The sequence below is a fragment of the Diplotaxodon limnothrissa genome, linkage group LG19 (genome assembly GCF_057381915.1).
Source record: "Diplotaxodon limnothrissa isolate DT_005_m linkage group LG19, D_limnothrissa_male_GT1.1, whole genome shotgun sequence".
NCBI classification, from domain to species: Eukaryota; Metazoa; Chordata; class Actinopteri; order Cichliformes; family Cichlidae; genus Diplotaxodon; species Diplotaxodon limnothrissa.
This window is the reverse complement of record NC_140614.1, coordinates 1976943-1992210: the sequence shown is the minus strand read 5'-3', so window position 1 is coordinate 1992210 and position 15268 is coordinate 1976943. Positions and strand designations below refer to the sequence as shown.

The 15268-nt window shown below is 43.8% G+C and overlaps 1 protein-coding gene across 2 annotated transcripts in view; it reads right to left on the bottom strand.

The window, feature by feature from the left end:
• Positions 1 to 3954: 3954 nt before the first annotated feature.
• arid4a (AT-rich interactive domain 4A) overlaps positions 3955 to 15268 on the bottom strand; it is a 36890-nt gene continuing 25576 nt past the window's right edge. For both annotated transcript variants that reach the window (XM_085342340.1, XM_085342341.1), the window contains exons 18-25: positions 14396 to 14477; positions 13883 to 14081; positions 11974 to 12036; positions 10391 to 11899; positions 8426 to 8530; positions 6399 to 6551; positions 5996 to 6142; positions 3955 to 4763 (exon numbers count right to left, since the gene is read on the bottom strand). In XM_085342340.1, the coding sequence (XP_085198466.1) occupies positions 4660 to 4763; positions 5996 to 6142; positions 6399 to 6551; positions 8426 to 8530; positions 10391 to 11899; positions 11974 to 12036; positions 13883 to 14081; positions 14396 to 14477 (2362 nt within the window). In that variant the 3' untranslated portion in view covers positions 3955 to 4659. The remainder of the gene's footprint in view (positions 4764 to 5995; positions 6143 to 6398; positions 6552 to 8425; positions 8531 to 10390; positions 11900 to 11973; positions 12037 to 13882; positions 14082 to 14395; positions 14478 to 15268) is intronic.

Genomic DNA, 15268 nt, shown 5'->3' with positions numbered 1-15268 from the left:
CCTCAGAGTGCGAGAGCCCAAAGAGGAGCACCGGAGGGGCATCGTGCCACCCTCATGGGAAGAGCTGAGGATCCCCAGACGAGGCGTCACCCAGTAGCCACCGAGCAGAAGCTAGAGGGGGCTGCAGCTGTGCCAGAGTGAACCGAGCCGCAGGCCCAGAGGCCGGAGGCCCGAGGGCCCCCCGCACCCCGGAGGAGGCCTGACCGAGCAACAGGCGCCAGGCCCCGCCAGGTAGCCACCGGGAGTGAGCCGGTACATACCTGAGTACCCAGCCCCGGACACCAAGAACCACCAATGCACCGACCCCTGAGGGCATCAGTCACCGGCAGGGAGTGTGGTGAGGGGAGATAGGCCTTGGAGGGCCTGGGAGTTCCCAGAGAGGTGGAGTCTAAGACCCGACCTGACATATAGACACAGACAAACAGGCACACACAGACACAAACATGCATTCCCACCCTCATGCACACATATACAAACACTCAGCACTCACCCAACGTAAGGATTGACATAAATGGACATGTACACACAATCACACTCCCCAAACATACTCTATACCCCGGGTCCAGGTACCCTCACCCCCAGAGGGGGAAACAGAACCCAGACCCAAGAGATGTTACCCTTCCCCCCGGGGTGGAGGCAAGCAGACCGTCCCAGGCTCCGCAGCAGCAGGGAGGCCAATCGGACAGCTCGGTGGAGTTTAATAAACTCCTTGCTATCTAAAATATAACAGGACACCGGAGTAAATTCTGAGCATCTCACACTTCTGATGATCAGCTGTCTGCTTGACATTTATTCAGCTGTGTAAAAACTATAACTTTAATCTCAGACAAACTGATTTACTCAGGAACAAATAAAATACTAAAAAAAAGCCAAACAATAACATTTTTAAGTTATCTAAGTGACTCATATATCAAGTTTAACCTGAGTAGCAAAAGACGGCGGTGGGTTTGAAAACGATTAGCCCAGAGTCCGGTGTTCTCACGGCTCTAGTGAGCCTAGCCCCCGGCTCGCTATCGAGCTAGTGGGTAACAGACGTCTCTGAAAACGTCGGAGCGCTTTTGAAAATATGTGGTGTCCTGATAAACTGAGCAGATATTTGAGGTTTCCACAGCTACATTCTCGCCTGAAAATATGTTAAACGTTTATTTTGTGACCCAGAAAGAATAATAAGAGTAATATTAAAACTAACTAGCTGCCGCCATTGTTGGAAACTGAGCTGGGCCGCGCTATGAATTCTGGGACACTACTTCTTCTTCTTCGGGGTTTAACGGCAGCTGGCATCCTTGTACATGCAGTGCTGCCATCTTCTGTTTCAGTCCGTTATTACACTCTTAAATCCTACTACTCATTCCTGCGTCTTTTGTGATCTTACAAAGCTTCAAACGACGCGTCGACTATTAAATCAGTCGTCGACGATTTTGATAGTCGACGTAATCGTGACTAGTCGACTAATCGTGGCAGCCCTAATACATACATAAGGCTTTTAAACAGTTCATGTAAGAGCAGAACTGTTTTATTGACAAAGTTAAAGACAAAAAGTCAAAAGGATTAATCATCCATGTAACTGTGTCACTGTATGTCAGCAGAAACATTAACTCAGTTTGGTGTTTCAGTAAGCTGCTGATCTCAGACCTGCACAGATTCTGCTTTTAACACTGAGTGTACTCAGCTGCATGAAGAGCACATGAGATTTTCTCTGACAGCATTAAATAAAACCAGATGGAAGGTCAAACGTCTTCACTTGTATGTTGACCTAAAAGTTTAATCTGGAATTCTTTCACCTGTGAAAAGCACAGGACCTACTGGAGGATGTCAGACCCTCAGGCCACACTCATGAGGTCGTTTTCTGATTGTTTGGTAGGAGAGACGGGAGGACCGTTCCTGTTTTGGGGCTCGTCTCATCATTAGTGCAACAGTTATTAATTTAACACCAAAGCAGCTGAAACAGATTAACACCTCTCCTACTTAACTGACCAGGTCAATATACCATAAGTTTAACTAACCTGATGAACACTTTTTACTTTAATTTATTATTATATGAAAATTGATGGCAAAAAATAAATAAATAAAGCTAAATACCGTTCAACAAATCATGCCCAGCATCTTACATGTCATCATTACAAGGCTTTGCATGGACGACTGAATGATTTGGAATGAATACTTTGGGTGATATCAGATTCAGAATCACATTTATTGGCCAAGTATATCTCACCTCATGTTGTGCATTTTCATCATTTTCCATATCAGCCTACCTCTCGGACCGGTCTCCCCAATGTTTGTGTAAAGTATGTTTGGTTTGAGGGTTCCTTTGTGAGTGTGCATGCGCCAACCAGCATGCTGCCTACTGTAACCCATAATTTCCTTCGGGATTAATAAAGTGGCTACATTCACCTTTAGTGTTAAACAAGCAGAAGTCCAGTCTTCTCCCAGGTTCCCTCGAGAACGCTCTTCACAGCCACCTCACACAGGACACAATGTAGACATGTGTTACACGTTTTAAACAGCGATTTTGGAATCAACTTGTTTTTATGCTCCCATTTCTTCTGCTCAAGAGATTATTTTAGTATGGAGATAATTTCGGTTGGGGACTGAAATGACTGGGCCAGAGCAGAAACCTTTAAAAACTTTATTAGAAACAGAGAGCACTCATTGTGCACACAGTTCCAGCATGGCTTCTGTTCTTGGGAGGAAATGTGTTTTCGCCCCTCCCCCCCATCATTTACAGTCACTGCTCTCTTTAAAAGCCACTGGAAAACAGTTAAAAAACAAAAGAAAAAAAAGCTTCATAATATAACAGTACAAACAGTCTTCTCTTAAAAATATTAGAAATTATTCTTTACAGGCATGTAAAATGTAGTTCTGAAATACAGGGTGCGACTTTATTTTTCTTTACTCAGAGCTTTTTATGTACACGTGCACACGCTCACACACACGCACACACACACACACACACACACACGAAAGAGTCAAGGACTTGAAATCAGCCTGTCTGAGCTGAATGCAGACAGCAACTCAGAGAAGGAAGAGACCAGAGATGAAGTGCAACAGAACCCTCCAGAACAATGCCACCATCGAGCTTAGAGACCCAACACATGGAAGAACAAAAATTATAACCTAAAATTAATAATTTAATGAAGTAGTGAGGAGTAATCAGGGCTCAACCCCCCCCCAAAAAACCAAAATCATGTTCACCAGCATCATGTTTAGAATTTGCCCGGATACTTCACCATCAGATCATAAACATATTTTAAGACAACTGAAGTCAAAATTCTGGATCCATAAAATTGTCTGTAGGAAAACTTTGTGACAATAGTTTCAAAGGTAAGTACTTACATTTAAATCCCATTTAAACTTGTGTGCAAAAACATGACCAATAAGTCTTGATGCCAGCAGAATGATGGAGTCACCCTTTGGTGCAAACGTGTGACTAAGTAACTTGAGTGAATGTTTAAATTGGACAATTTTATTAAAGAATTCTGAGATCAGCTGGTTGAAGCTCAGATTTCAGAAGTCAACGTCACAACTACCCATAACGCCCACGTTCACTGCGCAAAGAAAGAAAATGTTCACTGAAATTAACTCCAACTTTTTACTGGTTGATGGAAAACGATTCAGCTGAATTTCAGACTTTTTTTTTTAAAGACTCTAAAGATGGATCACATTTAATGTTATTATTCAAATCAAAGCTACAATACTGAATCACAAATATGGCAGCAAAACAAAAGATCCAAATGTTAAAACAAAAAAACTGGTCTTTTAACATAAAAGGGAATTTATAACTTACAAGAATCTCAGCTGTGAGAAATCAAACCCAAAACTTTACATCATAATTTCACTTTAAATAAAAAGAACTGAACAATGTTTGTGAGTGGCATTTTCACTCACTGTGAACAAGTTTAAACAAAAATTAAATATTTTGAAAGAAACAAAGTGAAAATGTTTGAGATCTGCTGGCAAATATTTGGACTCCCTTCATCTATTTTCTTGGCAGTAATGATCTTCCATACAAATTCCAAACTGACCTGCTAAACTTCAAACTCAAAAATAACTGAAGGAGCTGAAGAGTTGAAGTATTTTACACACAAAAAAGCTTCTTCAACAAATATCTTTTTTTTCTTCTGCTGTAAAAATCAAACATTTTTCTGTGCTTAACCAAAATAAAAGCTCTAATTCCATTTAAAAGAGACCAAAAACACTCAGGGCAGAAAGTGAGGACAGTTTGTTTTCTAGAGAACATATGCAGTAGAGATGTGTGCATCAACAGCTTCACGAATCTGTTCCACCTTAAATAATTCCTACAAGCCCGTGACCTCTGACCCCTGCAACCAGACCAAACAGGGGAGGGGGGGAAAAGCACAAGAGCAAAGTGGAGGGAGGGAAATAAAATAAAAACAAACCAAAGAAGGAGCTCTGTGGTGGCTAACAGAAAGTTCCTCATGTTTCCTTAGACGGGAATCGAGTCCGTAGGTGTGGGGACGGCGCCCGTGGGCCATAACTGATGGAGCGATGAGATTCCAACAGTACGAGTCGACACTCACAGGAACAAAGTGGATGGAGTTTTGTAAAGTTTTTGTCTTATCGTGCCCTCAGAGCAGACACTGGGTGGAATCTGTGGTGAGAGGGAACAAGCTGGATGAGTAGGCCTGGGTGGGCGTGTCATCACCTGCACTCCACAACCACAGTGTTCTGAGTGGGCGAGGCCGATGACGGACTCATACCAGTGTCTGAGGAACCTGATGAGGTGGATGCCATTGTGTTGGACACTGAGACAGAAGGACAGAGACGGACAGAAAGACACCTTTTAGTAATATAACCCTGATAAGCACATCACAGCAAATGGATTCATCGATGAGAAGCAAAATTATTCAAGGATGGAAACTGAAATGCTTTTCTAAGAAACAACAGATTTGGGCTAAAAACAAAGTTCATCTTTGAACAGCTGTACGGGAAAATACTGGAGTGTCCAACACTAACCCTCAGCCTCCTAGTAAATCCAACACGTTACTGATTTCAAAATACGATGTCGCCTTGTTCTCAAGTTTATTGCATTCACCAGAGTTTCTGAAAACTTGACTTTAACTCAATTGAAAAGCTTCACCACAGGGATATGAACTCATCCGAGATCTTTAGTAGATGCACGTTTAGTATAAATGTGACAAAGGTGACTTTGTTTTTGAGTTACAGCATTTACCAGATCTGTACAACACGTGGCTGAGGTCAAACTCAGACTCGAACCATCCACCATTTTCAGCAGCTGAACCTACGGTTTCAATTTCAAACTACTACATCGCTTGGTTCTCAAGATATCTACTTCACAAACATGTGTGTCTGGCCTCCAGTGGGATGACAATACCCCACGAACACGGAGTAAAAATCTATCCAATCTCTTCCACTTATCCGTTTCAGGGTCGCTGGAGCCCATCCCAGCTAGCATAGGGCGGGAGGAAGGGTACATCCAGGTTGCCAGTCTGTCGCAAGCACGGGGAGAACATGCAAACTCAGCATGGGCAGGAAAACAAGATTACATTAGCCATATCGCTCCACTGAGTCACATTCAGTGATGACTCTATCAAGCGCACCCTGCTGTGCCCACCACTGAATTTCTGACTTCCGTAAAGGAGTCACTGGAAATGGAATGGTTCTCCTGGACTGGTCTAACAGACCTTTTCCACTTGGGTCGGCTCTATTTGGTGGAAGTACCTGGTACCAGGTTCTCTTTCTGGACCTACTCAGCTGGGATTCCAAGTGATCTGAGGTGATTCAAAAATGATGTCATGCCACCGATTGGCTAGTCGGTGGCATCACTCGATAAGTCACGAGAGCATCTCCTTCACAAAAACCAAAACTGCCATTTTTAAAGATCTGGCAATGAGAGAAATGGCTACAGATAAGAAGCAACACTGAGACCAAGTCAAGCAAAGTCGGTACTGGTGTAAAAGAGCTCTACGAAGAAAGCAAGCAGATGATGTCAGCGTTTGCCTGCAGGCCCTCCTACCTTCTCTTTCCTTCTTTTTTAGTCTTTTCCTGCGTCTGTCAATAGACGCAACCTCAGACTTCAGGGTCATGTAGTACTTTCTGATCTCTTGCAGCTTTTCCTGGAGGAACGAGATCCTTTCTGTGCTTGACATGCTGTCCAGCTCATCTGAGGAAAAGTGAAAGTGGACACAGATCAGATTAAATCTCAATTTTAAAAAGAAAAAGAGGTCCAACAATTTACAATTGTTTAAAATCTCTCAGAGCATCCTTCAGCATCAACATGAGGTTAAAGTTCAGGTGGAAGCACTTTGTTGTGTTTATGTTGTGCCGTGAAACACAAGTTTGCCCACAGTGGCCTATAGCTGTGTCATTTGACATGTTTGAATTGTCAGTTCAGTGTCAAACACTGTGTGTGTTCGTACCAAGTTGGAAGGTCCACTTGTAGGTGCGTTGAGGGGTGGAGAAGCTCTGTTTGTCTTGTTTGTGAGAAGACGGAGATGAAAAGCTGGGACGAGACTTCTGAGACTTTGACAGAGACGAGAGCCGAGACTGGTCCTCGCTGTCACTACTGTGACCTGGAAACAGTTTACAACACTTTGTAATGCAGTGGTTCTAATAATGTGCTGTGCATCTTCTCATAGGAGTCGTCTCTGCATTCACAGTGCTCTGTTAATCGGCTGGGTCACATTAACTCAGCAATGAAATGGCTCCAAAACAACGGCGTGCTCAGAGGGCAGGTATACCGCCGACTCACCTTTATTGCAGCGTTCGTGTTGCATGTAATTACGTCGCACTCAGACATGTTGCTATGACAGCGACCACGCACATCAGGAGGTACTAAATTGTAATGGAAAACCAGTCGATCTGAGCGGGCACTCATGGATCGAGGCCCACGTTTGAGTGGTTCACCGTGGATCTGATTGATTATGTATGGAGCTCCGAAAATTAGACTAGTGGAAGAGAAAGTCTGTTTTTTGTAACTTAAGGTAAAAGGTCAAATTTCATACACTATATTAAATATACAGCAAGTAAAATCTTTTTTATTTTCATGATGATTTAGAAGCTCATGAAAATCAGAAATCACAAAGTATTAAAACATTTCTTTGGTTAATCAAAAAGGATTAACCGTACGTAGTACTTGGTTGGAGCTTACTAATGAAGGACCACATAAATATGACGTGGAAACGTTCTGTGGTTTTAGTCAGCTGATGGCACTGCTGAGGTGTTACTGCAGCACGGGTAGCACCAACACTACAACGGCCAACAGGCTCACTGCAGATAAACTTCGACAGTTGTACTTTTACAATAATAAATATGTGCATCTTACATTTTTGTGTCCAGCTCAAGTCAATTTAAGAAAAATAAAACTGGAAATTAGCAGTTTCACACCGAGTGTGAAGCACAGCTGGAGCCTAAAATGAGCCAAAATTCATTTCTACCTTTTCATAATGTTCCTCCTCTGTAATATTTCATTTATGCTATTTGTTACGTCATTTGTTATGCCCTTCATTAGTTTAATGTCTATTTTAACTTCATGACCTGTAAATGATTAGTGTTACATACTTGTTCACAAAATCTGACCTCTGACCTTAATATGAACATCAATTCGATTTGATTTCAGTTCAGTCACAGATCTGAACTTGTCTGAGACTGTTGGTAGATGCACTGATGTATCATTTTGAAGGTGACATTTTTCTGAAGTTCTTGCGTTCACAGAGGCAGCGTGGGTGTCCACTGTGCCCCATCAGCCTTTCTTATAGTCTCCAAGCTTCACTTCATTGACAGACTGATTATCAACCAAAAGTCCAGAAAAGCTCATTAAAGTTATAAATTGATCGGCATGAAAGTGAGTGAAATAAGTATTTGATTACCAACAAAAACATGTCTGCAGACTGCCTGTGGTACTCCATGACCTTAATGTGCTTCTTTAGTTGTATTGGGATACTGATGCTGGAACTGAAACCATCCATGACCCATCTTCAGTGCTGTGGCTGAGGGAAAGAGGTTCTTGTATACGATCCACAGTTGTCCTGTTCCCTTAGCCAAAGCACACGTCCATGCCCAGTTTGCCCAGTGAAGAAGTGGATTCTGTGGACAGTCTTATACATATTACTAGCTCAGTATCAAATTGACTGATTGTGATCTGTGTGCCCATGTTCTGCAATTTGACTAGGTTGTAGTGGATTCAAATACTTATTTCACTCAACGACATGCTACTCAGGTTATAAATTATGTGACATGTTTTCTATTCTCTCTCTGCATTGAAATAAAACACACTGTTCACTTCTTTGGAAGTGAGCAAACTTACAAATTAAGCAGAGGATGAAACGATCATAATGCAACTTGAAGAGTTCAGAATAACAGCAAGATTGGACTTTTCCAAACGTCATCTGGTTCAACCTGCAGAACAAGTCTTCATCTGATATTTACAGTACAAGCTGCCACTGACCTGCTCCGTTCTTCTCCACCCTCCCAGGCGTTTGTGGTCGTTTCTGGTTCCGTTTCTGTTTCTTGGCTGACGGGCTGGAGTTACAGTCAGTCAGCCTCTTCTGACCTGAAGGGTCAAAGGTCATATCTTACTTGTGATACAATCCAACTCAGGGCTCGCAAAATCGCTAGCCCGACGTCCCGGGGCTAGTGATTTTTTCAGTCGGGCTACCAAAATCTATCTCTGCCCTGCCCGTCGGGCTATTGTAGGAAGGAAAAATATATGTCAATGCTTTTGCATTCTTTCAGAAATGTAGCTGGGTAATTATGTCATTGGCATCGGTGAGCCACTGTCAATATGTGACATATTGAAGTCGCGTTTGAATTTGCACTTGTTTTTTTGCTTTCACTTTGCAATCGTGCAAACTGTGTATAGAGAGCGCCAGCACTGATCTGTGAGTGACGATAATTTGTGCACCAATTCCTCTGACATCGTCTTATTAATCGTTAGCTTACTATGCAAACATGACAAGTGAAATCTCCCGCAGCTTAAACATGTGAGAGGTTGATTGCGCAGAGAATCGCTGAGCTTATGTGAGTCCGTGTGTAAAAGCAGCAGGATTTATATTTCAGTTCTGCTGAGCCAAATAAGACAGGTCAGGGTGAAGAAGTGACAGCCAAAGAAAAGCTTACCGCAAAACGGAGAAGTTATGACAAATCAGACTATAAGGCAAAAAGAAAGTGCAGCTTTATGGTTTCATGGACAAAAGAATTTCTGTGGCTGCAATATGACGAGCTATATAACCAGGGCTGCACATAAGTGGTCCGCAGGTGCGTATTCGCTGTCAAAATAAAAAACAATATAAGAAGTTGCAACGCGTGTTTGCATACATAAGATTTTCTGGAGGAGGACAGACATTTGTTTAAAACTCTTAAAGATGTCGAAGAAGCTCCTTTAAGCAATTACTTTGGTTTTCCTCCACCTCCAAAGAAATGTCAGAAGGAGTCCCAACCACAAAAGAAGCGCGTGTTCTCGGAAAAGTGGTTGCAGGAGGTGAGCTGGCTTCAAACAAATGATGAACGCACAGAGATGTGGTGCAGAATGTGCCGTGAAAATCCCACTCTAGGACAAAAACTGCTTTTTATATGGACGCAAACGCACGTTGCAACTTCTTATCTGGTGCGCGTCTTTTATTTTGACAGCGAATGCGCACATGCGGACCACTTATGTGCACCCGTGTAAATAACATAATGTTCTGCCGGGTGTGTTGTTGGTTTTCCCTCGATTTCTGAGTCGACAAGCGCCTTTGTTACTGGGACCAGTCATTTTAAGAAAGGCCCCCATTAGAACCCATGAGAAATGCAAGAAACGCATTATTGCTCAGTCTGCAATATCTTTCCCAGAACAAACACCAATTGCAAATAACATACTAAAAATAAACCTGGAAAATCTGTTTAGAACAGCTACTATGTTGCAAAGAGTGAACTACCACTGGCAAAATTTAGCAGTCTTTGCAAACTTCAAAAAGCAAACGGCCTAGATCTTGGTTCCACTTGCCTCTTACCCGTGACTTCAGTGGAAATTTCAGATTCAGGATCTGACACAGACGGATTCATGTCCTACACAGTTCTTACAAGTTCATAGAAATTTCTGTTCAATTAGAACCAAGTATTTGAGTTGATGATTGTCATTTTTATACAATGTTGTAATTTGTTTTTCAACAATTTTTTGATTGATGTTTTGTTTCCTTTACAATATTATACTTTAATGTATAATATTGTAAAGGAAACAAAACAGGAAACAAAACATCAATCAAAAAATTGCTCTCTTTCTTTTTTTTTTTATTTATTCGGGCTACTTATATTTATTTTGGGCTACCAAAAACTGAAGAGTCCCTGCCCGAAGGGCTACCAGGGACTTTGAAATTTTGCGAGCCCTGCAACTGATAAGGTCACATTTCTGTCTGTTGTACCATTGTGCTCTTACCTCTGTCTTTATTTTCCTGCAATGAGAGAGAGGTGGAGGACGAGGAAGCACTGCCGTCGAAACCAGGGCTCGAGTCTCTCTCCTGCTCGCCCTTCACCACACCCCCCTCCTCAGTGTCACACTTGCGTAGTTGGTGCGCCTCGATGGGAGTGACTTCTGGCAGAAAGGGCCTGGCCTGAGGCTGAGGGAAATGAGGCGTATGAGGGGAGGGGAGGGAGGAATGGATGAGGTGGGGGAGTGGAGGGGGGGCTTGTTGCGACTCATTGACTATAGGGAAGTGATGCTCCAAGGAGGGGATGGGCTTCTCCTTCTCATCTGTATCATCCAGGTCCACCTCATGGCAGACCAGTGATTCTGGATCCATCTGTGGTTCCAGCTCCTCTGTATACGCCGGCTCCTGGGTTTCCAGAACAAGCGAAGCTGTCCCAGAAGGCATGACCGGTACCTTTGTGGCTGCACCTGTAAGATGCTCCTTTGACACCTCTTTCTGTGGCTCTTCTGCTGGGTGGGGCTGTTCCTCTGCCATCACCACTGCCTCACTGCTCTTCTCTGAGTGGAGTGGTAAGGGGGAAGCTCCTGCAACCATTTTGGTGGTCTCCTCCTGCCTTCTGTCAGGACGGGGTTTCTTTTCTGCTGTCTTTTGGTCTCCTGCCTTACGCTTGAGTGCCACGCTGCTTCTTTCCTCTGTCTCCTCCTCTGCCTCCTCCTCCATCTCCTCTGCTTCCTCCTCTTCAGTGGCAGAGTCAGTGTCCGAGTCAGCAGGAGACGCCTCAGGCAGGAGGTGTGGGGTGGGGAGACAGTGGAGCACTACCATGGGCTCGTCTTGCCTCTTAAAGACGCTATGAGGAGAAGGTGATAACGCTGGTGCCTGAGAGCGGCTGGCAGTGGATGCAGGGCTGGGGTTGGAGAGGGGGACTCTAGGGGGTGTTTCAGAGCCTGCCTCCCTGATGTTGCTCCTACGACCTTTCACTCTTGGCGAGGATGCAGGAGTAGTACAGTTGTCCTCATCGGTGGAGGAAGGCAGAGAGGAGGGCACCTGCTGCTCCCTTTCAGGAGGAAGAGGAGGTGGGGTCCTACTCAGACACATCTCTGGAAGTAATTCTTGCCTTAGAGACGTTTTGTTTTCGTCTTGGACAGACGCCGTCTTTGTGACTGGTGACATTTGGTTGTCTTTGTCCAGATCAGCTGGCAGCACTGCAGCTTCCTTTGCAGGATTCTCCCCCTGCTCTGCCTCCTTCCTCTCTGATTGGTGTAATTCTTCATGAGTGTTCTCCTCAGGCATACTGGGACACAAGGCTAAGGCAGCATCCGGCAGCTGAACTGCTGCTGCACAAGTTGCTGTATTGCTGTGAGGAGATGCCATGACATTAGCTAACCCACTTGCTTGCTGCTCCTCTTCTGCTTCCTCTGCCTTGGAAGGTGAGACTTCAGCTCTGCCTTGCCATGGCGATATTTTTTTGTCAGAAGGGTCTTCTGATTCACTTTCATCTGAGGAGTTCCCAGAATCCTCTGCAGGATGGACATTGGTTGGTTAGTTAGTAATTACTGAATGGCTCAATTACTACAAACAGAGCTGTTCTCACCGTTGGATGCTCTGTCCGAGTCGTACATGCCGGAAGTCCTTCTGGTTCGTCTCCGGGGAGTGTCTGCAGAGAGAACGACACATTACTCACAGAGACACACCTCACTGTGATGGTCAATTCAAACTGGACAAATACAGCTTTTCCTGACAGGCATCTTGTGACGTGAACATACACTATTGCCAAATGTATTCACTCATCCACTGTACCACTATAGGCCTGTCTGTAAAGGCTCTCAGTCATTTTCTTTCAAAGCTCCTTAGACCACTATAACCCTACAAACCTGATGAGGCCTTCAGATTACTCAGAGACACTCCATGAATAGGTTTCTCCATATCACCAGGTGCAGTGGTGTATCTGATGCCACTGCATGATGAACTGGGCCTTCAGTTCCAGTCAAAGGAATTCTTGATACTTCGGCATACCAAGTCATTTTAGATCGGTTCATGCTCCCAGCTTTGTAAGAGCAGTTTGGGGATGGACAAAGCATGCTCATGAGGACATGCACGAGCAGGTTTGGTGTGGAAGAGCGTCACTGGCTGCAGAGTCCTGACCTCAACCTGCCAGAAGACCACTGGGATGAATTAAAGCGGAGACAGCGTGGCGAGCCTTCTTGTCCAACATCATTGCTCTACCTCAAATGTACACGACTGGTCAAAAGTTTTAGAACATGTCGTTGAAGTCAGATGAATATCTTCAAATGCTACAAAGGTAAGTGGTGAACTGCCACAGTTTAAGAAAAAAGGAAGTTTAAGTAACCCAAAACTGAAAAATAGTGTAATTTTCATAATTATACAAAAAGAACACAACATGGGTTAACAGTTTAAAGCTGTTCTGCAGCAAAGGAGGCTGATCAGCCTTGAAAGCTGGTGCTACTAATTCCTACAGGTGTTCCAACCTTTCTGGATTACTTACAGCCCCGTCTGTCTGCATAAAGCAGTGTTGGACACACTGTGGTACCCTCGTCAGCATCAGCTGAACAGTACTGTGCTGCAGAAAGCAGTGTGTTGGTACAAACAGGGTGAGAAAAAGGCAATTAACAATGGAAGAGAGACGGACCATCATAACTCTTATAAATGTAGGTCTGTCCTACAGAGAGACTGCAAAGAAAGTCAAGGTGTCAGTGAGTCCAGTTTCCTTCTGCACTATGAAACAAACTGTGACAGGAAGAGTCTGACAGACCCAGAGACACGACTGAATCAGGTCATGTGATGGCGGCTCACAGGACAACAGCTTCAAGCAGCTTAACAGTGCTCGTAGTAAGAAAGTCTGTTTCAACTGTGAAGAGAAGACTTCAAGCTGCAGGTTTGACAGGATGAGTTGCAGCGAGAAAGCCAGGCAAGACAAAGAGGCTTGTCTGTGCCATGAAACACCAACACTGGACTGCTGAAGACTGGAAGAAGGTATTATGGACCGATGGATCAAATGTGAAATCTTCAGTTCATCACACAGGATCTTTGTCGTCGAGTAGGTGAAAGGATGGATCCACAGTGTGTGTCATCACCTGTCAAACATGGAGGAGGAAGTGTGATGATCTGGGGCTGTTTGCTGGATCCAGGGTCGGCGACTTGTAGAGTGGGAGGCACCATGAACCAAAACAGCTACCACAGCATTCATGCAGCACCATGCAATGAGACTTTTCTTTTTCTAAGACTTTTGCCTGGTAATGTCCTTCTGGGAGGACGGTCAAAAACTCCCATAAACACATTCCTAAATACTGTAGAAAGCATTCCCAGAAGACTTGAAGCTGTTATAGCCGAGCATGGGCCAACATCACATTAGACCCTATGGGCCAAGAATTGGATGTCACTCAAGTTCATATGCTGGTGAAACCAGATGAGGGAACATTTTTGGCAATAAAGTGCACTACTGAGTGGATTTCTTTGGTATCGGCATGCTCTGTACAGCTTACTGTCTCCGTTGGCCATACTGGAAGTGTCAGTCCTGCTGCTTCTGCAATTGGATAGCCCTTCGCTACTTGAAGTTTTGCTACGCCCAGTGGAGCTGTTGGGTGTGGTCCTGATCTGAGGACGACCACGTTTCCCTACAGTTGGCCTGACAGCCGCCATCAGTGCTGGCTTCTCTTCGTCCTTATCGAGCTCGTCTTTGGTCTGTTGAGTGGAAAGAAAACAGTGAGATGACAATAAAAAGGATGTTTGACCTTAGGATGTCCGTTCATCTCAGAGTGAAGCTCAGCAGGTTTTGGTCAGACAGCCAAGGTAATTCGACATCACAGGACACCTGTCCACCAAACAACCTCTCAGCTTTAACACTAAGCAGTCACACAGAAACATTCCCAGTTACTCAACTTTTATTCATCACATGAACCAATGGTTACTTTTCACCTGTATTTAATGAAGAAAGCTTTTGATCACATTGAAACTCCATAATTATCCATCCTTCAATTTGTGACGTGGCATCTCACCTTCACCTTCTTCTTCTGCTTCCTCTTTGTTGCTTTTTCTGTAGGCCATATAATTCGGTCAGCCTTCACCCACTCATCATACCTGTGCATCAGATACACAAACACCACCAGGTCACACCATCACCTAACATCCCTAAGCACCTGTGACACCAACTTTAGTTTTTATTTTTTTCCAGAGTTTAACTGTGGAGCATCTCTGCAAACATAAAATATTTTAAAAGTCTAAACAACAAAAAAATAAGAAGCAATTTCATGGCCACCACAAGATCATTCAGCAACTCCATGTAAACCACCCAAAAAAAACTATGTCAGCACGTGGCATTTGGTTGCTTGGGAAAAGGAGGAGAACGGAGCGACTGCAGCTGTGAGAGCAGCATCAGTGTGATGGGAGAGACTAGTGACATGGACACTGTGGTCAGTGTGCTTTCCTACTCTTCTTTCTATCACGTGTTAAAACAATGAGGTGACTGCTGAATGTCACAGGTACTGGCCAAAGAGGCAGAAAAGGCTCAACTGCAATGTCAACACTGTCTCCACGGAGACAACAGGAGGAGCGATACACCACCTGTTCCAGGTAAATATTTGTTAAAGTTGTACAAAAAACATCTGAAGCATTTCCTGGAATCTTAGGTAAATACTTTTATACGATTTTGTTTTTTGCAGCATTTTTACACAACTTTTTGAAATTTGCATTTCAAGTTATGAAAATGATTCATTAAACATGTTTGTGGTTTTCACTGTGAACAAAAAGCTTTTCCTACTCTGATTTTTGTTTGTGAGGGTGTGCTTAAAAAACAAAGAAACAAAACCATACGTGGCAAAGTAAAGAGCTTTTAAAGGTGAAACAAAGTCAAAAACCACTGTCCTGCACTG